Source organism: Penicillium concentricum (assembly GCF_028827145.1).
Source record: "Penicillium concentricum strain IBT 3081 chromosome Unknown utg000002l_segment0_segment0, whole genome shotgun sequence".
Taxonomy (NCBI): Eukaryota; Fungi; Ascomycota; class Eurotiomycetes; order Eurotiales; family Aspergillaceae; genus Penicillium; species Penicillium concentricum.
Window position 1 is genome coordinate 9223069 of NW_026622755.1, and position 25529 is coordinate 9248597.

Consider the following 25529-nt stretch of genomic DNA (forward strand, 5'->3'; position numbering starts at 1 on the left):
ATGATTGGGATGAAGTAAAAGGAAGGATGGGAATGAAGATATTTTATTCTACATATTGTCTCGTCAAGTTTCCTGAAGCAGCGATGTTGTAAAGGGAAAGACGAGCAGATAAGGTGTGCCCATCGTGCAGACTTTCCCTTCTTGGCTTTGGCCCGCTTTTCGGTTTTCTTTCCTTTTGACACTCCTCTGATAGCTTTTATACAAAGCTATCAACGATGCAATGCGGCGAGTTGTTGTAACCGGTCTTGGGGCAGTAACACCGCTAGGTGTAGGTGAGTTGTTTCTTTCTTTCTTTTTTTTTTTTTTTTTTTTGGGTTTGTTATGTTTTGATAGTTCCAAGGACGACCTTGGAGCTCACCTGGGAATGTTATCGGATACTATGCATGTGATTCTGCAATTCTGCAATTCTGTGTGTTAGCAAGGCAATTGCTGCCACGCTCTACCCATTTCTGGTTATCCGAGAGCTCATGCGTGATATCCAATATCCCCGGACCCCGGGCTCTCGAGCTCCCTCTACGTCCCCACTTCCCACTCCGGAAGGGGAAGGTTGTGACAGCCAATGACGGAGGGCATGTGGACTAGTGCGGGACACTTGGAGATAAGAAACAGTACCCGCCGTATACATACTGGGTTTACTATACGCGCTTGATCGTACTTTGGTTGGAATCTGTGAATGCTACTGTGACTGACACCTTGCTTGGCTGCAGGGATTCGGCGTACATGGAAACGCATACTAGATGGTCATTGCGGTGTTGTTAATGTGAAAGATCGCGATGAGCGCTTTGCTGAACAGCCCTGTCAGGTTGCTGCTGTTGTGCCAGAGGGCAGTCGTGAAAATGGGGGGTGGACTGCCTCAGAATGGTTGAGTCGGGGTGTAAGTAAAAATTTTCAACTATTCTCACTTCGCGATTTGTATTCTATTTGCAATGCTGACAGTTTGGGATAGGAAGAACGGAAGATGGCCAAGTTTGCGCAGTATGCCATGGCAGCGACGGAAGAGGCGCTTCAGGATGCGAACTGGAAGCCTGAGCCTTTTGAGCAAAGGGAGGCGACGGTATGTGTGGGAATATGTGCTGATTTGACGGCTATACTAACCAGTTTGATAGGGAGTCTGCCTGGGGTCAGGCATTGGGAACTTCGATGAAATTTACAACACAGTCATAGCCTACGACAGGGGGGTGAGGTTCTTCTATCATACATGGTCTATGGAAACCTTCAGCTAACTTGTTGCACAGGGCTACAAGAAGGTCAATCCACTATTCGTGCCAAAGCTGCTGATCAACCTTGGCGCTGGGCATATTTCCATGAAGTACGGGTTCATGGGCCCGAGTCATTCCGCGACAACGGCTTGCACGACTGGTGCCCATTCCATTGGCGATGCAGCTCGATTCATTGCCTGTGGTGATGCAGATGTGATGGTCGCTGGTGGCGCCGAGTCCTGCATCCATCCTTTGGCCATTGGCGGCTTTGCGCGTGCCAGAAGTCTAGCGACAGGATTCAACGACAATCCAGAGAAGGCTTCACGGCCGTTTGATGCCGACCGTGTAGGCTTTGTGGTTGGTGAAGGAGCAGCTGTGATGATTCTCGAGGTATGTATACTGCCTCTTATTCACGTACCACAACCTGATACTAATGCCTGAAATATAGGAGCTAGAACATGCTCTCGCAAGAGGGGCGCGGATCTATGCAGAACTCAAAGGATATGGCTGCTCCAGCGATGCACACCATATGACCTCGCCTAAGGAAAACGGTGAAGGTGCATTCATGGCCATGAAAAAGGCGCTTAAGCAAGCCCAGTTACGCCCTTCTGCAGTTGACTATGTCAATGCACATGCAACTTCGACCATTGTGGGCGATGCTGCTGAAAACGCTGCTATCAAGGCACTTCTTCTTGGTCCCGATGGCAAAGATAAGGCTGCCGATGTGAACGTTAGCAGCACAAAAGGTGCTCTCGGTCATCTGCTTGGCGGTGCTGGTGCTATAGAAGCTTTGATCAGTGTACTTGCAATTCATGAGGTGAGTTGCAGTTTTGCGTTAGACATACTGTGTCAGGGTTTATGCTAACAAGGAACAGAATACCATGCCCCCTACTATCAATCTAGACCGCTTGGCTGATGGGTTTGATTGCAACTATGCGCCAAAAGATCCCCAATCACGACAGATCGATGTGGCCTTGACAAATAGTTTTGGCTTCGGTGGTACAAACAGTAGCCTTTGCTTTGCAAATTATTCATGATCTTTGTTTCTAAGATATGATATTGTATGATACTTTTGTTGAAACTACTATGTGATTTTAGGGCCAGAAGCTTGGCATGTACTGATTTGACTAGAACTTCGAATCGCTGTGATTGATCTGATTGATCTGATTGACCAACAATGTACTATTCTCGAAAGATTGAATGAAAGAACATCAATGCCCCTACCCATTGACCATTTTCAATAATAAACTGAAAATGTTATGCTCAAAGCACAATAGAGGCCAAAATGCCGATTCAATAGATAGATGGCACGTGATTAATCCTACTGCGGAGCCCCAGCCCGACCTTGACTCCGGAGACTGAACTCATTCCTTAATAACCTCTCACCCACGCCATTTCAAAGGCTTTCCGAGTGATAAGAAACCGTTCTGTCTCTCGCTACTCTTTCAGTTTGCGCTCACCATGGCGAACAGTGGTGACCCCGGTCGAGGTACGCAATGCCTTGTTCCTGTTAAAAGCGCAAGAGGCTTAGGATACTTTGACACCAAGCTCGGCGCATATGAAATTAATAAACGATCTGAGCTAATTCTATGTTTTTTTGGCAGGACCGGGAAGTCTGGTTGATGCTTCCGGGTACGCCTTCACAGACAAGGATACCAAACCCGGCAAGATCAAGGTGAAGAAGACGGCCAAGGCATCCACCAAGAAGAAGGCAGACGGTACAGCTCCCCGGACATGTTTCCACGGGCATTGATTATACTAACAAGCAAATAGAAGCCAAAGATGGTCCTATTGATACCTCCCCTACCGCCTCTCCCCTCCCCACCCTCGACAGCAAAGTCGTCTCCGTGTTCCCGACCGGCAAGCCGCGCGAAGATGACCTCCTTGAGACCGTCATCTGCAAGCATTGCAAGCGGCCCACTCTTAAGCAAACCGCAGCGGATCATGTCCGCGGCTGCTTGAAAGCCAAACAGGAGAAGGCGCGCAAGAAGAAGGAAGCCCGCGATGCGGCCAATCGCCTGAAGGCCGGCGACGATCGAGACGATGACGGTCCCGACAAGGCCGACGGAGACAACCCCAACATGGGCCAGAAGAGCGCCAAGAAGAGCGCTACCAAGGGCACCGAGGACGGCAACAAGAAGGGCAAGAAGCGCAAGGCCGATGAGGACGACGGAAAGGAGTCAAAGAAAAAGAAGAAGAAGGACGAGCCCAAGCAAAAGACGGCCAAGCCGAAAGGTCCTGTCGATGTCGAAAAGCAGTGTGGTGTTACTCTTCCCAACGGCGCGCAGTGCGCTCGTTCATTGACCTGCAAGAGCCACTCAATGGGTGCCAAGCGCTCGGTTCCTGGTCGGACACTGCCGTATGATATGCTTCTCCAGCAGTATCAGAAGAAGAACCAGGCTCGCCAGCAGAGTAAGCTTACTATTATCTTATTCATGCTCACTATAGATCACGAGATGACTAACCCCTTCGAACTACAGAGGCTGCTATCGATGCCAACGCTCCTCTGCAAGAAGATATCGAGAACACAGGTCCTATTGACTCAGACGAAGAAAGAGATGCCGTCATGGCCGCCATTGCCCGTTCTGCGCCCCAGCCTCTTGTTCGCCATCCCATCATCACCACCAAGTCGAAATACCGATACGTCCGCATCAAGGAGCAGATGTCGCATGCCATGGGAGTTCGGAATGGCGGTGGTCTTTTCTCCAACGACGACAGCCAACCCCTTTTCGGTGGCATTCTTTTTTCGACTGTCGCGGCCGATTTGGACTCATCGTCCCTTGACGCCAATGGGGAGTCTGATATCTCTGCTGGTGGAATGGATGCAGGCAAGAGATCCGCTGTTCCAGGTGGCCGCAAAACTCCGGTCACTTCAGCTTGATTGATGTCAGTTGATGTCCGCATATCAGGCGATGATTTATGACTCTCTTTTCGTTTGCGGTTGGGTTTGAGCTTTTACTGCCTGTACTGAATACTGGATGCTGGCGTTCATGGGTGCAGGAGGACTACTGACCATCGCACTATTCTTCTTCGATTTCCTCACATCTTTCTCGTTCTTCGATTTCCCTGGATAGGCCATGGGTACAGGCTGGTTCTGTCTGCTTTGAAAGGTGACGATATGATACCCCGGCTGGCGTGATATGTACATTTGAAGTTTCGAAAGTAGTTGCAATTGAATACTTTCCACCTTATCTAGTTCTGACTGAGACATCTGTAAGCATACATCCTATCTAAATTCATGTAGGACATTCCAATAGATTCACTATGCAAGATCACCTAGCACTGTAGTGACCTCCAGGGCTCCCTCGGTGGGAAGCTATTCAGATTACGTGATGTGCGCCTGAGGCATCAGCACATCTCTCAGTTCATTCTGTTCGCCGATCATCTATTGTCTTTGAAACGTGACGGCATGAGCAAAGCAAGCCATCTTATGACCCTTGGGTGATTTTCTTTATTCGTTTTCTTCGTGGTCACCTGCAGCTGAAAAGCGCCTGGTTTATATTGTCGCGATTGCGGGCGAGCGCCCTCGCATTTGCTATCACTCCACCACCAAGCTCTCCCGAGTCTTATTGATCGCATCTTGACCCCTCTCCCAACTCTTGAGGGAAGTCCGATCCCTACAGACTCATTCCTGAGACGCTTATACTACCAAAACGCGCCCCTCTGAACCTTCGAGCCTTCACAATGAGCCACGCTGTCCCCGATCTAGACGCGATAGGCATCAAAGCCGACCATGACCTAGCTGATCAATTCCGTCGCGAAGTCGCCAAACTCCTCGGGCGCAACAATCTCAACTTCCCTGGAGCACAGCCGGTCAGCTTCGCTTCACGCCACCTCGGCGAGCTACAACGGGAGGACTACTTTGTCTGCGAAAAGACCGACGGCATCCGCTGCCTGATGTACTTTGCGCGCGGAGATCCCGACTCCGACATGCCGGAGATTCACTACCTGATCGATCGCAAGAACGACTACCGCTACGTACCCGGTCTGCACTTCCCCCTGCCGAACGACGAAAGTTTCCAAGGTTACCACGTCGACACCCTGGTTGACGGCGAGCTTGTCAACGACACCTACGAAGATGGAACCACCCAGATGAAATATCTGGTCTTCGACTGTCTCGTACTGGACGGACAAAGCTTGATGCACCGTACCCTGGACAAGCGGCTGGCGTACTTCAAGGAAAAGGTGCTCAGGCCATACAATGCCATGTACCGCAAATTCCCGGAGGAGAAAAATCACCGCCCCTTCGCAGTTGAGGACAAATCTACGCAATTCAGTTACGGCATCGAGATGATGTTCCGCGAAATTATCCCCAAGGTCAAGCGCATTCACGGTAACGACGGTCTCATCTTTACTTGCCGCAGTACTCCGTACCGCATCGGCACCGACGAACACATCCTCAAGTGGAAGCCGCCCCAAGAGAACACTGTTGATTTCCGTATGCGCCTCGAATTTCCGACGCTGGAGCCAGATACTGAGGATGAGGCTGAGGGCATCACCCAGCCATACGTGGACTACGACGCTATCCCGATCTGCCACTTGTTCGTCATGCTCAATGCTGGCGAGTACCGTCTTTTTGGAGAGATGTTCCTTGAGCCGAAGGAGTGGGAAGATCTCAAAGCCATGGGCATTCCTCTTGATGACACTATCGTTGAGTGTGCCAAAGACAATGAAGGACGCTGGCGCTTCCATCGTATTCGTGATGACAAGAACGATGCAAACCACGTCTCCACTGTTGAAAAAGTTCTTGAAAGTATCGAGGACCGTGTCACTGAAGACGATCTCATTCGCCTTGCTCCCATCATCAAAACAGCTTGGAAGCAGCGCCAGCACAATATGGCTGCTGGGGACGAGGAGAAAAAACGGAGAGCGCAGGCTATGCCACCCTCCGCGAATGCGAATGGTGTCAAGCGGAAGTTTGAAGGGTGATTGGAAAGACGTATAGTCTTTTGACTGAGACATATGGCTTCTTTCACGGCTGCTCTTCGTCTCTGATTCATTGCAAGGCGCGTGGCGTTGGTTTGGGCTTTGTATTTTATTTACAAGATCATAGCATGGCAACATGGAAGGGGATGCAAATCCCGAAAACAGGAGACGGTGTTTGTGGCATTATCATTTGGATTGTTTCAAGCAATGAAAGAATTTACCCTCTTGTAATGTAGTCTTTTAAATCTTCAGCTGGAAAATATATCCAAGTCTGTATAGCACCACCCGATGCGGAACAGCTTACATAACAATCTCCCAGTTTGCTCCCTTTCCCGCATCATTTCCCCATCACCAAATGACCACAGTATCTGCTCGATTCCATCATTCCCATCTCTGATATTGCTTCAGTCCCTACTGCCAGTCCAACAAGATGGGCGTCCGAGATTCCCACGGGGAGACGACGGGGACGCCCGACCCCGTTGATAGGGGGTTCGCCACACTCAACACCATCAGGTATGTCGCTTTTTATGTCTAGAATAATTAGCCTTGGGCTTTTTAGGTATACTTTCATCGGTCGCAGATGCTAACTGACTTCATAGAATCGGTGTGAAGGCCATGGTGCAGAAGGTTCGTCTTAACCCTGTGGTCGCAGATTTTTGTGGTCCTGTCACGTGATTATCAATCAGCGTGGTCGACCCCAATTCGGCTTTGATACTGACTATTCTTATAGGATGGAGAACTGCGAAAGGCTGAGATTCTGTCAATTCGGCAGCGGAAGGATGGCCCTTCATTTTAGTATGTTTTGCCTCTGTTTATATCATGTCTGTGCTTTGAATTGGTGCTGATATAGATCCCAGCGTACACTATGTCGATTTCAACAAGCGTCTTGATGGTAATTTCCCACTCCAGCATTGGATCACCTTGAACTTTTTCTGACTTACTTTTCTAGAATGGGTTGCGTCTTCTCGCATCGATCTCTCCCAAGAAGTTGAATGGCCACAGCCAGAAAAGGCTGATAAAAAGAAGACCGCTGCTGCTAGCAAAGCGGCGCCTAGCAAGAATGTGACTGCTAATAAGCGTGCCCGGGCTGACAGCCGGGATTTGTCACAAACACCCGATATCCTGGGGGGCAAGAACGTGAATGTCGGCAAGGTATCACGGCCCTCGAAGGCTGGAGGGAAAGAAAACCTCGGTGTCGATACACCTGGAGGAGACACATCGATGTTCCCATCTGAGGCTGTGTCAACAGTCGGCACGCCGAAGGCCACTGAGTCAGAAGACTTTGAGATGGCAGATGCTGCAGCGGAAAGCAAATCGGTAAAAGAAGATCAAGTCCAAACGGCAACAGGCGAGGTGATTACACGCGGAGAGGAAATCGAGCGACTTCGTACAGGTGGTAGTATGACACAGAACCCGACAGAGATCCATCGCGTACGAAACTTGACCCGCCTCCAGATGGGCAAGTATGACGTCGAGCCGTGGTACTTCTCGCCGTACCCGGATTCCTTCTCGGACGTCGACTTAGTCTATATCGACGAGTTCTGCCTCAGCTACTTCGACAACAAGCGGGCATTCGAGCGTCATCGCGCAAAATGTACCTTGACCCACCCACCCGGTAACGAGATCTACCGCGACGACTACATCTCCTTCTTTGAAGTCGACGGCCGTCGCCAGCGCACTTGGTGCCGGAACTTGTGTCTCCTGAGCAAGCTCTTCCTCGACCACAAGACTCTTTACTACGACGTTGACCCGTTCCTGTTCTACTGCATGACCACCCGCGATGAGACCGGCTGCCATTTCGTTGGCTACTTCTCCAAGGAGAAGGACTCTGCTGAAGGGTATAACCTGGCGTGTATTATGACTTTACCGCAATACCAACGCCGCGGTTTCGGCCGTCTGCTCATCTCGTTCAGCTACGAGCTCAGCAAACGCGAAGGCAAGCTCGGCTCCCCCGAGAAGCCACTCAGTGATCTCGGTCTACTTGGTTATCGACAGTACTGGCGCGAGACGCTAGTGGATTTACTGATCGAGCCAAACCGAGAAGCTATTAGCGAGAACGAGCTCGCGGTGCTCACTTCCATGACTGAGAAGGATGTTCACGAGACTCTGGTTGTATTCAACATGCTCCGATACCACGTAAGTTTGATATTCCAAGTGTGCACTACACTGCAATACATACGATAAGGTATGATTTACTAACTCCTTTGCAGAAGGGTAATTGGGTCATTGTACTCACGGACCACGTCGTGGAGGAGCACGAAAAGCGTCTCAAGAAGGAGGAGATCAAGGGCGCGCGCAAAATCGATCCTGCCCGTCTCCAGTGGAAGCCTCCTGTCTTTGCTGCTTCCAGCCGGACCTGGAACTGGTGACGTTCCTGCTCACTTTTCTTTTGTTCAATTTTTTGCGAGCTGTTTTTAATATGCGTGGCTATCTAATGGATGTTCCGGCTTGGTCTGGGGGCGTTATGCATGTCAAAACCATGGTCATCTGCGGACGTGTGGTTATCAAGATTCCACCATGTCTGCGTTGGTTCGGTTGTTTTTGACATTACGGTCGATATGGGCGGCGTATTCGAAGGACAAGGCGTTTATCTTGAGCCTTATAAGGGCTTTCCTCGGTTGATACCTATCATTTGTGTAAATTATTTGACTATGTTCTGTTTCATGCTTGTTTCTGAGCCTGTTTTTCTAATTAAAAGCCTTTCCTTGCTCGGAAATTAAAGTCCTTCCAGGTCTCCATATCTGTCTCAACAGTACATTGAGTATACGATCCAAGCCATACATATAAAACAGCCCAATAAGACGCTGTTCGAATGGACCACCCCTTCCAATCTAAACAATTCCATATTTCCGTACTTAGCGTGGGTATAATGTATGCGACACCCATATATCACCGCAATCCTCCACGGTAGTCCCGTAGAAAGACCAAGTATCCCATCTACAGCATAGATCTCTCCCCTGGCGCCTAAAGAGACTGCCTTTCGAGCTCGGATTTGTTTGCAGAAATCGGCGAAGAGCGTGGTTCAAGCCAAGAGTCTGGTGACTTCATGGGCATGGCAGTTCGGTGTTATGGATCGATAGGTTCGAAGGAATAGAGCAGTCGACCTCAAGGCTACAGGACGTGTCCAGGTCGCATGTTCTCGTCACGGTCTCGGATGCGTGCTTCTTTTATTGTAACCTGTGAACTAAATTTAGCCCATGGCCTAAACAAGGCATTCGTTGAGGTCTTAGTTATGATCCTCCCAAAGGCTTTCACTTGGGCAGTTTCGCTAGAATGAATCCTAGTGATCAGGTCGCAACATCTAGAGAGCAGGATGGTTAGGGTTTGATGGGGGATTTGGCAGGTGAAAGTGTGATGTGGACAACGTTGTCGCCTCTTCGGTGGATTTGCTTGGAATTGATCACTCTGTGGAAGTAGTAGCTTGATGGAGCATACAAGTTTTAGGAAATTCAAGTTGTTAAAGTTGTTACGAGGCAGCTACACGGATCACACAGTAGCAAACCCTCTCTAACTATCTTGAGGACTGGAAATTACGTTTACAGCAGACAAAGAGACTGAACTTTGTAACAATGGAATTCTCTTGGTAAGTATCGGTGCGGATTTGGCTGAATACTCGGCAACATGAGGCAATGTGATACTGCTAGGTCAGAACAAGCATGCACCACTCGGGCAATGATCACGCAGACAGGACGTTGAATATGTAGATGACGGTCATCCACACATCAAAAGCCAAAAGAAAGGCCGGGGTCCTGAATGGGTCGGGGGGAGACACATAGGGGAGAAAACGAAAATCACAATTACATGAGAAACGCGAATGCGTGAAGAGGGTAGAGGAGGATCTGCATTGTGGCCCAACTGCAGAAAAGTGCAACGAAGTAGGCAATGGCAACAAAGGTCGTGAAAACAGATGTTGATTAGGAGTTAGCGAGAATGGCCCAAGTTCTCGCCTCCCGGGCAAGATGAACCAGAACGAAAATACCGAAAACGCTTGAAGATAATCCATATGCTTGTGGGAACGGAGACTTCTTAACGAGAAGTGGGGGGTTCGGGGCTCCAGCCCGACCGCTGGCGCGGTTGTTGTCGTGAGACGGTGTTAGGGGTAGGCTTCTTAGACCCACCAGAAACATCGCCGGACTTGTTGATTCCCTTGCGAGGTCTGGCATTGATATTTGTGTTGGTATTGGTATTGCGGCCTCGAGTCGGACCAGCCTTGCGTTGAATCAAGAAACCTTTAGGTTCAGAGCCACCTGGAAGGAACACCGAAGCACGAGTGTTGCCATGATTGTCGCGATCATTGTGTCCAACCAGGAACGGTTGAATGCTCTGGGCCTGCACCGGCTTGAAACTCTTTCCACGGGATCGCTCTGAAGGACGAGATGCGCTCCAAGAATTCTGGGGTGCCATATTTGGCACACGGACAGCAGGCAGAGACCCAGGTTCGCGGTCTTCGAACATCTCGTCCTGTTCATTGACTTGTCGAACGGCCAAATCGCCATCTCCAGACTGGGAGATGATCTTGGTCTGGGGAATAGAGACAGAGACGGGAGCTGCATGAACCGGAAGAGGCTCCTTGGTAGCTGATGTCACAGCTAAGACACTCTTCTTCTGAGTAGGAGTGGTCTTGCCAAAGAGACCATTAATCTTGTCCTGCCACGACAGCGCAGTCGAAGAAGGAGGGCCCACGTGACGCGGCGGTGCAGCTGCCATAGAAGCAAATGTCGGCGGGGGAGCCGGGGCACCAATGGCCTTAGGAGGCAGCTTGACAACGGGCTTGGGAGGCTTGGGGGTCGGAAGGTTAACGTGGGGCCGGCTGGAGTCTCCGGAGTACACAGGATGAGTTGTAACTTCTTCTGGAGGGGGAGGCGAAGGACTGCTACGCCCCTTCTCGGCGACCTGGCGCTTCGACTGTTCGGATACCGGAGGGAAAAATCGAGAGCTCCGCGTGGGAACATTGCCGGTTGAACGAACACCAATGTCAGACACGTTCAGGCCATCCATAGGAGTATCAAGGCTCGTAAGTGGATTGGATTGCTGGTTGGCAGCTGCTGCCTTAGCCTTGGCGATGTCTTCGTCGTTGTTGACAACCCTTTCAGTGACCTGTGTGACGACTCGTCTGCCATCTTCAGTGGCACGTGTCTTCTTCCAGGTTTCACTGAATACAACAGGCGCGGGTGGCGGGGCTGGGGCTCCCTTCTGTCTGTCGTGGAGTCTCTTGAGGAACTCTTTGGCGTTCTGTGATTCCTTCTCCAGGGCGTTCTCATGGAAATTATTCCAATCATTAATCGAACGAGAATTCCGGTTGGTCGGTGGGCCAATTGGGCTGGGGCGTCCAATTGGGTTGAGAGGGTCAAATGAGGGGTGGCGTGCCTCAGGTGATGGCAAGGAATCGGTTGGCTCCTTAGGAGCTGAGAACTTGGGAGGGGTAGGCATATTTGACGAATCCATGCCGAGTTGGCCTAGAGGGTTTTCACGTGATGTAAAAGTCCCCAGAGGTTGGTCAAAGATACCGTTACCGAGAGTCGGAGTGCGGTCACTGCCAAAGGGTTTCCACAGATTTTTGGCGGATGTGGAAGGCACAGCAATATTGGGATGGGACCAGGGTGAAGTCGAAGTTAAATTGCCTTGCCACTGAGTCCCGTGCTCGTCAAGCTTGGTATCAGATGCCTTGCTCTGGACGGGTGAGTGGGGTTCAGTCTTGAGGTGGGAGGTAGATGAAGGTGCAGAGTCACGATGGGGATCTTGGTGGGGTGATGAGACACGTCGGTTGAGATGTTTGCTCTCAGATGTACGATCATGCGCACCAACGAGTTTCTTGACAGAGTCGGGATGATGCACTTTCATCATACCATACTGTTTCGGTTCCCGATTGGGTTCTGGAACAGGAGGTTTGGGGGGTGAAGAAATAGTATGGATGGGTGGATGAGGAAGTTGGGAAGGGGTTTGAGGAGGATGAAGAGAGTGAGGGTGAGGGTGAGGTTGAGGATGAGGTTGAGATTGAAGAGAGGGGGGTTGCGCGTTTCGGGGGTTTTCTTCTCTGGCGCAGGACCCATCGCCGCGAGACGTTGCCTAATCCTCTCCTTTTTAGCTGCTTCCTCTTTCTCCTCCTGCTCAATTCTTCGTTGCCTCGCCTCTAGCCGTTTCTCTTTCATAATACGCTCTTGTAAAGCAACAGGGTCCTCCTGAGGTTCTTGCGGAACCTGAGGAACCTGAGGAACCACTGGTGTTTCCACAGGAGACATACCTACATCAACGGCTGGACGGGCTGTGCCATTTGGACCAGACAGAGTAATTTCGTCTTTGCCATGGTGCTGCTCGTGACCCACTATTGCTGAATCACCCAGGCCGTTCACTTGAGAACCTCTTCGAGCATCATTGTATCTGGGAGGGGCATCAAATCGGCCAACCGACATCCTACGGTCAAACCCTCCGCTTCCTCCGCTCACGTTCGATGATGTGCGACGACGACCACCCCAGCCCATACCATCCTGATGACTAGATCTGTGCGTCTGGAAGGCAGCAGATGGCTCTGCCGGGCCACTTGGATGATCGTTCGGCCTCTGCAAAACCGCAGGAGCACGGGGGTGTTGGTCATGCCGCCAAGATCCTCTCCTGGTTTCTGCCACCGGCTCGTACTGGGAAGATCGAGGATTGAAAAGTTGAGGCAAATCCGACTGGTCTTTCCATGCACGGTTGAAGTCATCCGCTGCAATCTCCTTGGGTGGCATTGACATTGGGCCATGGTGGCCGTCATCTCTCGGGGGGTATCTCACGGGCATACGCTGTTGGTGAGGCTGAGCTGGGGCAATGACTGGAGACACTCTTTCGACGGGAGGTAGAGCGGCCCAAGGAGACTTGGATGGCGGGGCTGGGCTGGTAGAGCTAGATGGAACTTTGTCATTTGTGCCGTTAGAAGAAGCACTCGCGGTTCTCGCTTGCCGTTCAGCGTTCGCTCCCACTTTGAGGACCATAGCACGAGAACCCATTGATATAGTTGGCTTCGGCGCAACCTTGGGGGTTCCTTCACGATGCTTGGCTCTACAGGCGGTAGCTCTTTGGGCTCCCGGTGGCTAGGAGCCGGCGGGGGTTCAGTGTGATGTTGAGTGAGATTGACCTTAGTTCCATCTGTCCACTCAATCGTCTCAGGGGCCCAATCGTCTTCATCATCATCAATATCCGCCCATTTTGCTTCAGAGCTAACAGCCCCATCTTCTTGGATACGAGAAGTCATATGAATCCCGTATTGTTGTTTCAATTCCTCGTCAGTCAAGTGCTTCGGAGGAGCGGGCACAACAGCTACACAGATATCAATGTCAGTTTAAAGAATTCCACCCCATCGCATGACCAATACATACGTCTGTTTTTATTCCATACTTGATTTGGATCAGGCCCTGATCCACCAGGCTTGCCTCCGCCTGCTCCAGTCTTCGAAAAGGAATCACGCATGCCGAGTGTAGTCTTCGCAACCAAGCGCGGTCGGGAGCTTGGCTGTGGGGTACCGAGTGGTGTTGTAGAAGTTGGCACTGGGCTAGTTAGAATCAACTATGAGAGAAGTTTGAGAAAGAACATACCTTTCTCCGGCACCTTGGGTGGTGTTGGGGCCCCCGGCACCTTGTTTACCGAGAACTTGGCAAATGAAACTGGCTTGAAACCTGCTGGCTTTTTGACTGAGCCACTATGGGTGGGATTCTTGCCATCTGATCGGCTCGCATCCGATTCCGAACCACCTTGTGATGCTGTGTCGTCTCCGCCATCCGATGCTGAGGCCAGTCCATTAAGTTCAAGAACTCGAGTCGCAACAACTCCGGCGCCCTGTTTAGAAGTATCCTGTGTCCATATTAGCAAAGTGCTTTGCAGTCCATCCAGAAGCAATGCTCACCATCGTGGAACCTTCGGCGTTCTTGTCACCGGCGGCACTTTCCCCCGTGAATCAAGAGTGTTCGCTTTCTCGTGATTTTGCTGATCATTCAAGTTTGAGTTGTTCGATGTAGCGGTGGTCATTGCGATATGTTCGGTCTTCCCTGCGTCCCCTCCAGCAGATAGATTGTCGTTGGTGCTCGCAGGAACGTCGGAAGGCGAAGGCTCGCCGCCCGACAGGGTCTGATCTACCACATCGCGGTTGCTCTGCTCTGCCATAACAATACTCGATTCTGTTCCATACAATAATTGCGACCATGTCAGCCAAGTACCCTGACAGTGGGGGAGTAGATCCGGGGACATAATAGGCAGTCGCAGATCAAACATGCCAGATTCCCAAGAAGACATACCTATCGTCAGATACCAAGGATCGCCACAGTTGCACTGGTTCCTTGACTGGTTGCACCCTGAATATTTGGGATATTACAACCAGGGATGGGGTCAACTCTCTCGGGTGTTGATGAGAAAGCCCGTGTCAAGTTGGGCTCGGTGTGGAGAGCACGATCGCGGAATCGATAGGCGCGTGTGTCTTGGGAAATCCGCAGCCCAGGAGGTCCCAGAAAGGGATTAGGGTAAAGAGGGAGGGAGTATGCGTAAGGACGGTTGATGATACAAAGATAGGGAGATGATACGAGATTCAAGAGTCAACTCGGGTTGAAGCTGAGGGTCGCTGCTTTCGGTTTAGCGTGGCCCGTACGAAAGTTGTGAGGTCTGCCCACACACCTTTTGAATCTCTTCGAAAGCCCTAGTTTTTTGATCTTTTGATCAGTTTAAGCAGTGATTTTGTTAGATGCTGTCGTTGCTTGCAAATCAGAATTCCCAGGGATTTCTGGATATCTGGTGTGAAGTTCATGTGATGAAAAAAACTGTGGAAAGAGCCTGTCACTCAAGCTTCTATGTAATATGTATACTTCCAAATCTACTGCAACTACGACAAAACAACAAAGGATAGTAAATCTGAATATTGAAATACAGTGAGATTCTAAGTTCTCGCTAAAACCACAGTCTCCTTGCACTAGGACAGAGGATCCAGTATATACATCAATCCTCCACCTATTCGATGGGAAGGGAAAGCTTAGTGGGGGTGGTTCTTGTGGTGGCCTGGTCAAAGAAATCAAGTCAGTGATGTCCCAACTATAAAGAGGGTATATAAGCAGTTTGATAGCTGGGAAACACATACGCAGGTGGAAGTAGTATTCCATGCTGTAACCCAGGATCAGGATACCGCCAATAGCGTGGATAAGGGCTGCATTAAAATCAGTACTTGTATCAATACAATGGGAAAATTGACGAATACGTACGAACACCGGAGGCGTTCTTGCCGTTGAAGTAGCGGGCTTGGTAGCGACCGATGAGACCGGTAGGCTTGACAGCAGCGGCAGGGCCACGGGGAAGACCAGCGTAGAAGGTCACAACACGCTCCATGCGGGCGGCATCCTGGGCGGCACCGATAGCCTTGATTGAGAATATGTCAGTTATGAAGGCGGAAGAAAGGCGGCATTTGGAATCAAATCGTGGGCTTCACGAAAAACGGCTTCGGGGCGGGACGGGTGTCGAAGGGATGCACTAAGTCGAAGATGGCAGCGCGGGGGTAACTCACGTTAGGGGAAGCGACCTGGGGGGGACAATTAGCATCATTTCAAGAATCGGATGACTACAAATAGTCATGAATGACGGGGTTCTTACCTTGGGGGGGATCAAGGTCGAGAGACCTCGGCGGGCAATGTAGCTCATCTTGTCTAGGCTGAAGGGGGTCAGAAATTGGTCGCATTGAATAGAGAGTCTCTCAATGAGCATTTGCAGGGTGGTAGAGACGTGTACTTACGTTGATTCGCAGCGCAAGTGAACCAAAGAAAGCTGATGGAGGAGGAAGGAGGAACAAACCGAGCCCTGCGGGTGTTCGGCTTGCCAAGCCCGGCTAAACCCGATTCGGCGGTGTCGTGACCTGTCTGTAATTCGCAACCAAACCACACTTGAAGGGAGTCCTCACTGGCAACGACCATTTCCCACATCAAAAAAGACACAATGTCACTGTTCAGAATCGGGGGTGCTGCTAGCCTTCGGGTCAGCCGACTCGCTGCGCCTGTCAATGCCCGTTTCATCTCCGTCAATTCCCCCAAGGCTGTTCCTTCCATCAAGACCACCACCTCGGATGCTCCCACCACGCCTCCCAAGGACAGCTCCTTGATCACCAAGGAGACCCCCTCCGAGGCTATGGCCCGTCACCAGCCGGATTATGAGGCCACCATTGATCACGGCACCTCGTACGACATCCCCCTTTGGTTCCGTCGCAGATCTTTTCACTAACTCTCTGGCTTCAATTAAGGCAATTCTCACCGGTGCCCAAGCGCGTCATGGATGGTAGCGAGCCCGGCAACACTCTCCCCGCGGCCGTTCTCTCCGGAGCCCCCACCGATCTCCAGGCCCGCACTGTCCGGTACGTTATACAAATTTCAAGCCGTATCGCCTAGCTCCCACAAACTAACCAATGATTCCCACAGTATCTATCGCCCTACCAAGGCCGCAACACAGTCCGGCACCTGGCACCAGCACCACTGGCGCATGGATTGGGACATCTTGCAGCGGGGCCACCGTTGGGAGAACTCACTCATGGGCTGGCAGTCGTCTGCCGATTGCATGCAGGGCACCAACCTGAAGTTCAAGTCGAAGGAAGACGCAATTGACTTTGCCCAGAAGCAGGGCTATGAATACTTTGTTCAGGAACCGAACGAGCGCCGTTTTGTGCCCAAGTCCTATGCCAACAACTTCGTTCACGAACCCAAGAAGATCAGACATATCAAGACCAAATGATTTGACTTCGCGCTGTATTATGTACATATTTGCCAGTTTACCACTCGAACTCAATTTCTCAATTTCAAGCACTTCTATATATCGTATTCTAACATGGATCATCTCTAGACGTCATAATTCAAGGCTAGCAATTACCAACTCCACCACCAGGATCAAAAGGAAGGGGACGATGTACAATATAGGGCTTCCAGCCAATAGACCGATTCCCAGTCCAGTCGCATTTACTGTGGGCTGAGCGTAGACAACTGAGTGGCTACAAAGTGCGAGATCATTACTTGGCTCATTTTTATATTATTTGTGGCATTGAACAAAGTTGCCTAGGAAAGTCCGTCAACCAATGCCTATAGTTCCAACTGTCCGCTATTTCGCAAACCAGCTGTGCTCGGATCCCAACGTGCTTTCTATAGTATCATTACAACCCCTAGAATCATTGCATGAGCATGGTGCATCTGAGCTATCATTTTCTAAAATAACATTTGAAGGTAAAGGTCTAGCTTCAGTTTTGTGGTTGCTTCGAACTGATCTATTCAAGTTTCTATTTCCGGTATTGACTGGGATATTTTGGCTCTATCGCCATATGTGTACAACAGGTGTAATGACTTCTACTTGGTTATTCGGTTAATTGTCGTTTTTCATGGCTCAAGGAACACTGGAATTTACAGACAGAAGGTCTGTAAAGAGGAAAAGATTATATATATATCCTCTAGGATCGGCGCTCCCTACGAAAACCCGCATACTCAATATTTAAACCTACAACACCATATTGGTTATGCAATGTTAGGATAGTCTAATCCCTTAGGAAATGAAATTATGGCTTGGGCTTACACCGGAAGCATTGAAGACAATAACGTACGAGCAAAAACCCATGCGCAGCTGAAGCCCGAATGGGCCCCGCCACCCCCCACTCTAAAAATTGATAAGATCAAAAAGATTAACAACTTTTCTTTCCCTTAATACTCCCGAGGTCCTCTAAGCACACACCTCAAAATGGGTTCCGAAACAAATAATACCGTTCCTACTCTCCGCAAGGTCCTGGTCTCCGAATCTGAGCCGCTTGCCCGTCGCTTCCGTGCTCTTTTCTCCCTTAAGCACCTGGCCTGTCTACAGCCCACCACAGACCAGACCCTCCCTGCCATCGAAGCGATCGCCGCAGGTTTCGCGTCGCCTTCAGCTCTGCTCAAGCATGAGCTTGCCTACTGCCTCGGCCAAACCAAAAACTTCGAATCTGTTGCATACCTGCAGCATGTGGTGAAGGATGCCGAGGAGGATGCGATGTGTCGCCATGAGGCTGCCGAGGCGCTGGGCGCTCTTGGATACGCGGATAGCTTGGATATCCTCAAGAGACTGAGAGATGATACAAATGAACTGGATATTATTCGGGAGACTTGCGACATTGCTGTCGACCGAATCCTGTGGGAGAACTCAGAAGAGCGCAAGGCTGAGAAACTGAAGCCTAGGTACGATCTGCGCGGGATATGATATACCATGAAGAGAAATGCTGACATTGAGATCTTTGATTTACAGTGATTTCACCTCTATCGACCCTGCTCCACCCATGCCCCTAGAGGCCAGCGCTGAACCCTGTATCCCCGACCTGGAAAAGACACTACTTGACACAAAGCTCCCTCTGTTCCAAAGGTACCGTGCAATGTTCGGTCTGCGCGATCTTGCCTCGCCCCCAGATCTTCCCACAGCAGTCGATGCCGTCAACGCGCTGGCCAAGGGCCTCAAGGACCCATCTGCTCTATTCCGCCATGAGGTTGCCTTTGTGTTTGGACAACTCTGCCACCCTGCCTCGATCCCTAGTCTCACAGCCTCACTGAGTGACCTGACGGAAGTAGGAATGGTGCGACACGAAGCGGCGGAGGCCCTTGGCAGCCTGGGCGAGGAGGAGGGTGTGGAGGAGACCTTGAAGAAATTCTTGAATGACCCCGATCAGGTGGTCAGGGACAGTGTCATTGTTGCTCTTGACATGGCAGAGTTTGAGAAGAATGGCGAAACCCAATATGCGCTGATCCCGGATAGCGCTGCACCCGTTGCTGCATGATGGATATCGTGCAAAAAAAGAAATTTGTCTCGTAACGGTCGTGATTTTAATAGCTAGTTATACAGCCTTTCCCCAAAAATAGACATTTCCCCACATCTTTTGTAAAATCCATGTTTCTCAGATTAATTGTTGGAGGTTTCCCTGTCGAAATAATTAGTATTTGTTGAGCATTTATAAATATATGTTGTTCAGGCGGGTGGACATACTTGAATCCGCAGACACATCTGTAGAACACGGTACTTCCTTCATCAGCACTGCGAAGTTGCACCGTAGTGTAGAACATCTGCTTCCTCCCGCAGTCGTTGCATGTACGATCGATAATAGCCTCAGTCTTTCGGTCTTCTGCTGATAGGGTCTGGACTGCCGATCGTTTGGCTCTCAGTGCTGAGGGGAATGCGGAGGGCTTAGACTCGGACACAGTTGTTTGGGGGATTGTATCTGCAAATAATAAGTTAGCAATGAATCGCCTAGCAGCCTGGCAGAAACGACAAAAGTTTTTATTCACCCACCTTTATTCCGAGTGCCGCAGACATCACAGTGCAGAATCGCATCTGCATTACCGGTAGATTCTCTAAGGAGATTACCGCAATCAGTGCAGAAAATTAAGGAACCGATGACAGACATGTTGACGAGTGTAAAATAAACTTCACGATCTGGAAGCAGAAGATCAGGAGGGCAAGCAAAGTGACAACGAATCGGGGCCTTATGCAGCGAATAATCTATGCAACTTTTTTTTGACGCACGAGCCTCCATATAGGCGGTCACATACGGCAATAAACGTGCCGTCACCCATACGGAATTCATGAACTCATTTGATCGTAGCTCAGCTCATTTTCTTTCAGATTCTGGTATTTATTTCATTACCTAAATGATCTAGGGATGTCATAAGGCGCTTGCCTTCTTTGCCATGTCTCTACCAGGAGCATGTCAACCTTGTGACTCGCGCCTACCTCTTTTGACTTAACCGCGACCATGGACCAGAATGGACGACCCGCCGTCCAGGTGGTCATCAACGGCCATGATCAAATGCCACCATATGCCTCCAATATGCAGTTTCAACAAAGGCCGCTATCTGTGGATGAAGCACTACAATACTCATCCATGTCCAGCGCGCCTATCTTTGGTCTCGGTTCGTCTGTTCTCTTTATCTCTTCAATTCTGCTCAATTAACTGACAACTTGTATGCACAGACTGTATCCTACGTCCCGATGTTGGTCGACCCTCAAATACTACTTCTATAAACCATGTCCTCCAAGAAGGCCGCAAAACACTGGGTGAACTTGACATGGAGATGCAATCTGGACGGGACGAGTCTAGTCGTTTAGAAACATCTCGAGAATATATTCAACAGTTGCTGGATGGAGACCAGCTAACAGAATTGTAAGGAAACCCGAGTCGTTGAAGCGCAGTTAACTAATTTGGATTTCATAGCAAATTCAAGCTTCCTCAGGTTCCTACGCGAAGTCAACAGTTGCGCCCAAACGATCCTGATGGTACTACTTCCGGTAGCAATAGCCTTGGTTCTTTCGCACGGATGATGCTTACCTCTACGGACATTGCATTCAGATGTAAGCCTCAAGATACTACGGCTGTTTGTACATAGTTAATTGACTGACCGGCTGCAGACCCCGAAGCACCTTCAAAGACAAAACCCGAAAAGAAAGACCTCACCCCGACGACAGCTGCTTCATTCAACCAGCGCGCATTCCTTACGAACAGATCGCAGTCGACATCTTTCTCAGCCTCTTTTGAGCAGAATCGTCCCCCATCGAGCCAACTCTCCGTGGTTATTCCAGTCAAACCTGTACCCCAACACAGCGATCACGCGAATGCGAAGAAGCAACAATTGAAAGCCCACGGCCAAGACGCCATGGCGGCGGTGCGACTTAAGGACCAAAAAGAGGAAGCAGATGCGGCCTTGCAAAAGCTTCAGGACCTTCTTCACGAGGTTTTTGAAGCGGAAGATCAAATTGAACCCGATACTTCGACTCCCCCAACTTCTGACACACCAAACCCCATTTTCGTGAACCCAACATCTCTAGAAGTGCATGGGTTGATACTCTCTTCTGATGCTCACACTCGCCTCCAGAAAGCCCTTCGGAAAGTTGCAGGATTTGACCGACTCCAGGACATACCGTCTGATTATCTCAACCGCATACAAAAATTGTGCGAAAAGCCAATCATTGCTGCAAAATCTCTCGACATAAGCTTAGGCGATTCATCCAGTGAGGTTGAGTCCCAAGAGTGGCTGGGTAAGATCGAGGATGTCTTGAATGCACTATTTGCAATCGGAACGCTGCTGCAGACGATGTCTGGGCGTCAGACGGAGCGAGAGCTCTGCCCAGAAGATCTTATCGAGGCCATTCCCACCGTTCTCAACCATCTCTTTGACCATTGCATTATTCCCGCAGTGGAATCGCGTCCTGGTGGCAAAGATAGCCAGCACTTCCAATTCTTCTCGGCCCAAAAGCGGATCATTGGTACTCTTGTCCACCAGAGCAAGAAAGTTCTCACTCTTTTTGCAGACTTTTTGTCTCGCATTGACGTCTCCGAGGGGACGATCACGGCTGCGGAATTCTTTGCTGCAAAGCTAATATTTGTGGAAAATGCGCACAATGACAAAGACTCCGCGTTAGGATACCAGAAATACGAGCCTGCGAGACGTGGTGCGATGGATGTGCTGGCAAAAGTGTTTTCAAAATACCCTGAGCAGCGGCCGTTCATTCTGGATGAGATTCTGGTCTCATTGGAGAAACTTCCCACCACACGTCAGAATGCCCGGCAGTTCAAAGTTGCAGATGGAAAAAACATCCAACTGCTCACCGCATTAGTCCTGCAGCTTGTTCAGACAACTGCGTTGGAAACACCTTCGCGATCGAAGACCAAACGTCGAATCAAATCACAAGCCGATGACGATGACGACGAGCTTATGGGTAATGGCGAGGACCATGCGAATGGTGAGTCGGATGACGACGAGTCAGACGAATCGTTGGAACGGCTGGCGAACAAGGCCAACCGACTTTACGACAATGCTATGCGCTCCGCACAGTACATTGTGAATTTCATCGTTCAGCGTGCTATGAACTCGACAAAAACTGGTGACCAGCCATATCGGAATATCCTGGACCTTTTCACTCAGGATCTGATCAATGTACTGGGGTCGGCTGATTGGCCAGCTGCAGAACTGCTTCTCCGGATCTTGGCTCTACGCATGATTCAAATCACCGACCAAGATAAAAGCGCGGCGACTGCGAAGAGTATGGCACTTGAGCTTCTTGGCTGGATGGGATCTGCTATCTCAGACCTGATAGCAACCGCCCAGCACATGCTCCCGGCTCTAGAAGATTCCGATAGTGAATTGACCGATTACCTCAAACAACAATTTGAGGAATTCTCTTCTGGCGCACTGCATCATCAAGACCTCATCACTCCAACGGGTCCGTATAGGATTGCGCTCGAGCACCTTTTACAAGACAAGAATTCCGACAATTGGCAACTGACCAGCGCACGGGGCTACTACTTGGCTCAATGGGCCAAAACAGCCTGCGCCCTATACTACAACCCCGAGGACCAGGAAGTAATTGCACACGACGAAGTGACTGATGATTTGGTTACGCTCTTAACAAGATCCTTCTCAGATCCACGCTGGTTGGAGACCCATAAAGAATTCGACAAAATTCCAAACGTGCATGGCAAATTTGCCTATATCCTCACGGTCTTGAATTCCAACTTCGGCAAAGCATTCGACACCATTCTCAAAGTTCTTTTGGCCTCTTTCCTCGGTGACTCGGCCAAGGTTCGCAGCCGCAGCTTGAAAAGTGTTATCTACATGCTCGAGAAAGACCCGAACCTTCTTGACAGAGATCCCTCAGTTTTGCGCGTAATACACCGGTGTACGACAGATGCCTCACCCATGGTTCGAGACTCTGCGTTGCAGTTGATCGGACAATGCATTGGTTTGAAACCTAAGCTCGAAGAAGAAGGATGTCGAAGCATTTTGGCCTGTGCAGCCGATCAAACAGCTGGTGTCCGGAAACGCTGCATCGGGCTTTTGAAGGAACTTTACCACAAAACATCTCGGAAGGAATTGAAACTAGCCATTCTTGATAGTTTCCTCCAACGCACAGGCGATCTTGAGGAGAGCGTGGCATCTTTGGCTCGCCAAACCTTTGAAGAAATATGGCTCGTTCCATTCCACGAATCCATTGATTCCTCGTCCGAAGGGCCGAAACTGAAAATGGCACTCGGAGAGCAGGTAGGCCTCATCGTTGGTCTGACCGAGCGCAGTGAAACTGCCCTGGAGTCTCTTAGCGTATGTCTGAAAGCGGTCCTTTCGGACAAATCCAAATCTGCGGCATTGAATTTCAAAGTTTGTAAGGCGATGGTCTCTACCATGTTCCAGAGACTGGTGGAGGATTCAGATGGATCCAGCAAGGATTTCCAGCAAGCTCTCTTGCAGACGATCACCGTCTTTGCCAAGTCGAACGCAAAGCTGTTTACCCCGGATCAGTTGGAGGCCCTGCATCCTTACATCGGACACCTTTCTACCGCGGATGATCTTTTCATATTCCGATCGGTTGTGGTTATCTATCGCTGCGTCTTGCCATTTTTGTCATCATCCCACAACACCCTTCTCAAGGAAGTGCAGAATGATCTTTTCAAGAGTGTTGCCAAGCTCGCCCGATCCGAGTTGAACGAAGTCATGGCTTGTTTGTGGACCATCAACAGTGTTCTGCAAAATACGAACAGACTGGTGAAGTTAACAGTTTCAGTACTGAAACCATTGCAACAGTATAAAAGTGTTGATCTCTCCTCGGCTACACATGCTGCAATCCTCGCCCGTGCCAAGAGTTATATTCGCATTGCAGGTTGTGTTGGGCGGCATTGTGATCTTGAAAAGTATGCATCTCATTTCAAGAGTGAATTCCCCACATGGGCCGGTGGCTCAGTTGCAGGGCTGATGGTTGACTCCATTATTCCCTTCACTGCATCAAATTCACCCTTCGATCTGAGGGTCATGGCTCTCGAAAGCCTGGGATCTATATGCCAGTCTTGGCCTGGTCAATTTGGCAGAGAACGCACACGGCAGACTTTCGCTCAGGCTTTCAAGGAAGATGCCCCCAGCCTACAAAACATCGTTCTCCGATCATTTGCAGACTTTTTTGCCATCCATGAAGGCAAATCAGAAAAGGCCGTTATGCCAACCGCGGAAGCCGCCAGTCAGGAAGACACCACTAGATTGGGTGGTTCTTTAAGAGCTAGCGACAACGATGGTGCTGCTGCTTTGATCGCCCAAAACTTCCTCTCAAACATGCTTCAGGTGGCCCAATCGCGTCAGGATACTTATTCACTGACTGCCATTGAGCTCATTGCGAGTATCAATAGACAGGGCTTAGTGCATCCAAAGGAATGCGCGGGCGTTCTCGTGTCTCTGGAGACTTCTACGGTACCTGCAATTGCGAAAATCGCATTCGACACACACAAAATGCTCCACCAACAGTACGAATCCATGTTTGAGCGAGAATACATGCGGGCTGTGCAAGAAGCGTTCTATTACCAGCGTGATATTGTCGGCGACTCCAATGGTGCTAATCCTCGACCCTATGTTTCGAAGCTCGCGCCATTGTTTGAGATCGTCAAAATCAGCAACAGCCGTTACCAGAAAAAGTTCCTCGCGAACCTTTGCTCCAAAATCAACTTCGAACTGAAGAAATTGGACGTAACTGGCAACCCTCCAGAACACCTTCTACTAGCACGCTTCATCTCCCAGAACTTGGCCCATTTTGACTACGGCCAATTGGCTGAAGTGGTGCCAACAATCGCGTGTATGGAGCGTATCGTTTCTTCGACTGGTACTATTATTGCCCACGCGATTGAGACGGATATATCTCCCACCCCGATTGGTCCGCCTCAGTTGGATGCTTCAAATGGCATGATGCCAGGGTTTGCGCCTGAGATGCCTCAATCGACGATCACACCGCGGCAAGCTAACCCTGCGACATTGAGACTGTTGGCAACTGCTGCTGCATCATTGTCAATGCTTTGGGAAGCTCGAACCCACCTTCGTCGTCTCTACGGAGTCAATGCTCATAGCAAGAACAAAGAAGGGAAACCTGCAACGAAGGAGCTCAATAAAACTGCCACCAAGGTGCACGGAGTGACCGGTGACAAGTTTTGGGAAGCCATCGCCAGAAATATGACAGCTCTAGACAGCGAGGAATCAATGCTCCAAAAATGTCGAGAGTTTGCAACCCTACTCTCCATCGATGAGGAATTCAGGGTGGATGGAGACGAGGACGCAGAAGGGGACAGCCTGGACGCTGCGGGAGATATCGACGAGACGGTGGCTCCTCGGCCCATGAAGCGCAAGAGCTCCGTCTCCAGTTCAAACCTCAGCAAGCGACCTAAGGGCCGGAAGAGTTCAACCGGAAGAAAGAAGTCCAGCGTTGAGCCGGACGAGGACCTGGATTGGGACTGATTTCTCGTATCCACATCATCCATCATACAGGGAAATATTTTTTTTTTAAATTATCTGCATGTCAAGCGAGGTCGGCGTTTTATTTATTTTCCTCTGCACATGAAGCATTCCGCGGGGAATGGCTTCTTTATTTTATCGAGACCGAAATGGGTGG

General features: G+C 50.1%; 9 protein-coding genes across 9 annotated transcripts; 6 read left to right on the forward strand and 3 right to left on the reverse strand.

Moving 5' to 3' along the window:
* Positions 1 to 220: 220 nt before the first annotated feature.
* On the forward strand, positions 221 to 4080 carry N7517_007222 (putative beta-ketoacyl synthase (Cem1); the record flags this gene model as incomplete). The annotated part of the gene is made up of 11 exons (XM_056724952.1): positions 221 to 272; positions 708 to 874; positions 947 to 1054; positions 1107 to 1178; positions 1236 to 1589; positions 1648 to 2016; positions 2075 to 2198; positions 2602 to 2688; positions 2804 to 2917; positions 2973 to 3611; positions 3680 to 4080. 11 exons carry the CDS (start codon positions 221 to 223, stop codon positions 4078 to 4080), a joined length of 2487 nt encoding a protein of 828 aa, XP_056581202.1.
* Positions 4081 to 4883: 803 nt separating this feature from the next.
* On the forward strand, positions 4884 to 6128 carry N7517_007223 (mRNA guanylyltransferase; the record flags this gene model as incomplete). Its single annotated transcript, XM_056724953.1, has 1 exon — positions 4884 to 6128. The coding sequence occupies one exon, from the start codon at positions 4884 to 4886 to the stop codon at positions 6126 to 6128; it is 1245 nt and encodes a 414-aa protein (XP_056581203.1).
* A 427-nt stretch (positions 6129 to 6555) lies between these two features.
* N7517_007224 (NuA4 histone acetyltransferase complex catalytic subunit ESA1) lies at positions 6556 to 8494 on the forward strand (the record flags this gene model as incomplete). The annotated part of the gene is made up of 6 exons (XM_056724954.1): positions 6556 to 6638; positions 6725 to 6752; positions 6856 to 6920; positions 6983 to 7017; positions 7075 to 8261; positions 8336 to 8494. The coding sequence occupies 6 exons, from the start codon at positions 6556 to 6558 to the stop codon at positions 8492 to 8494; spliced, it is 1557 nt and encodes a 518-aa protein (XP_056581204.1).
* A 1657-nt stretch (positions 8495 to 10151) lies between these two features.
* On the reverse strand, positions 10152 to 14258 carry N7517_007225 (uncharacterized protein; the record flags this gene model as incomplete). Its single annotated transcript, XM_056724955.1, has 6 exons — positions 10152 to 11936; positions 11972 to 13192; positions 13237 to 13418; positions 13478 to 13645; positions 13694 to 13949; positions 14013 to 14258. 6 exons carry the CDS (start codon positions 14256 to 14258, stop codon positions 10152 to 10154), a joined length of 3858 nt encoding a protein of 1285 aa, XP_056581205.1.
* An 856-nt stretch (positions 14259 to 15114) lies between these two features.
* Positions 15115 to 15836, reverse strand: N7517_007226 (F1F0 ATP synthase subunit f; the record flags this gene model as incomplete). The annotated part of the gene is made up of 5 exons (XM_056724956.1): positions 15115 to 15140; positions 15220 to 15285; positions 15341 to 15494; positions 15640 to 15654; positions 15726 to 15836. The coding sequence occupies 5 exons, from the start codon at positions 15834 to 15836 to the stop codon at positions 15115 to 15117; spliced, it is 372 nt and encodes a 123-aa protein (XP_056581206.1).
* A 228-nt stretch (positions 15837 to 16064) lies between these two features.
* N7517_007227 (ETC complex I subunit) lies at positions 16065 to 16850 on the forward strand (the record flags this gene model as incomplete). The annotated part of the gene is made up of 3 exons (XM_056724957.1): positions 16065 to 16303; positions 16366 to 16476; positions 16541 to 16850. The coding sequence occupies 3 exons, from the start codon at positions 16065 to 16067 to the stop codon at positions 16848 to 16850; spliced, it is 660 nt and encodes a 219-aa protein (XP_056581207.1).
* A 987-nt stretch (positions 16851 to 17837) lies between these two features.
* On the forward strand, positions 17838 to 18897 carry N7517_007228 (deoxyhypusine monooxygenase; the record flags this gene model as incomplete). The annotated part of the gene is made up of 2 exons (XM_056724958.1): positions 17838 to 18307; positions 18375 to 18897. 2 exons carry the CDS (start codon positions 17838 to 17840, stop codon positions 18895 to 18897), a joined length of 993 nt encoding a protein of 330 aa, XP_056581208.1.
* Positions 18898 to 19019: 122 nt separating this feature from the next.
* Positions 19020 to 19521, reverse strand: N7517_007229 (DNA-directed RNA polymerase I core subunit RPA12; the record flags this gene model as incomplete). Its single annotated transcript, XM_056724959.1, has 3 exons — positions 19020 to 19038; positions 19104 to 19335; positions 19407 to 19521. 3 exons carry the CDS (start codon positions 19519 to 19521, stop codon positions 19020 to 19022), a joined length of 366 nt encoding a protein of 121 aa, XP_056581209.1.
* A 348-nt stretch (positions 19522 to 19869) lies between these two features.
* Positions 19870 to 25375, forward strand: N7517_007230 (putative sister chromatid cohesion protein Mis4; the record flags this gene model as incomplete). Its single annotated transcript, XM_056724960.1, has 4 exons — positions 19870 to 20026; positions 20088 to 20277; positions 20329 to 20465; positions 20523 to 25375. 4 exons carry the CDS (start codon positions 19870 to 19872, stop codon positions 25373 to 25375), a joined length of 5337 nt encoding a protein of 1778 aa, XP_056581210.1.
* Between the last annotated feature and the right edge of the window lie 154 nt (positions 25376 to 25529).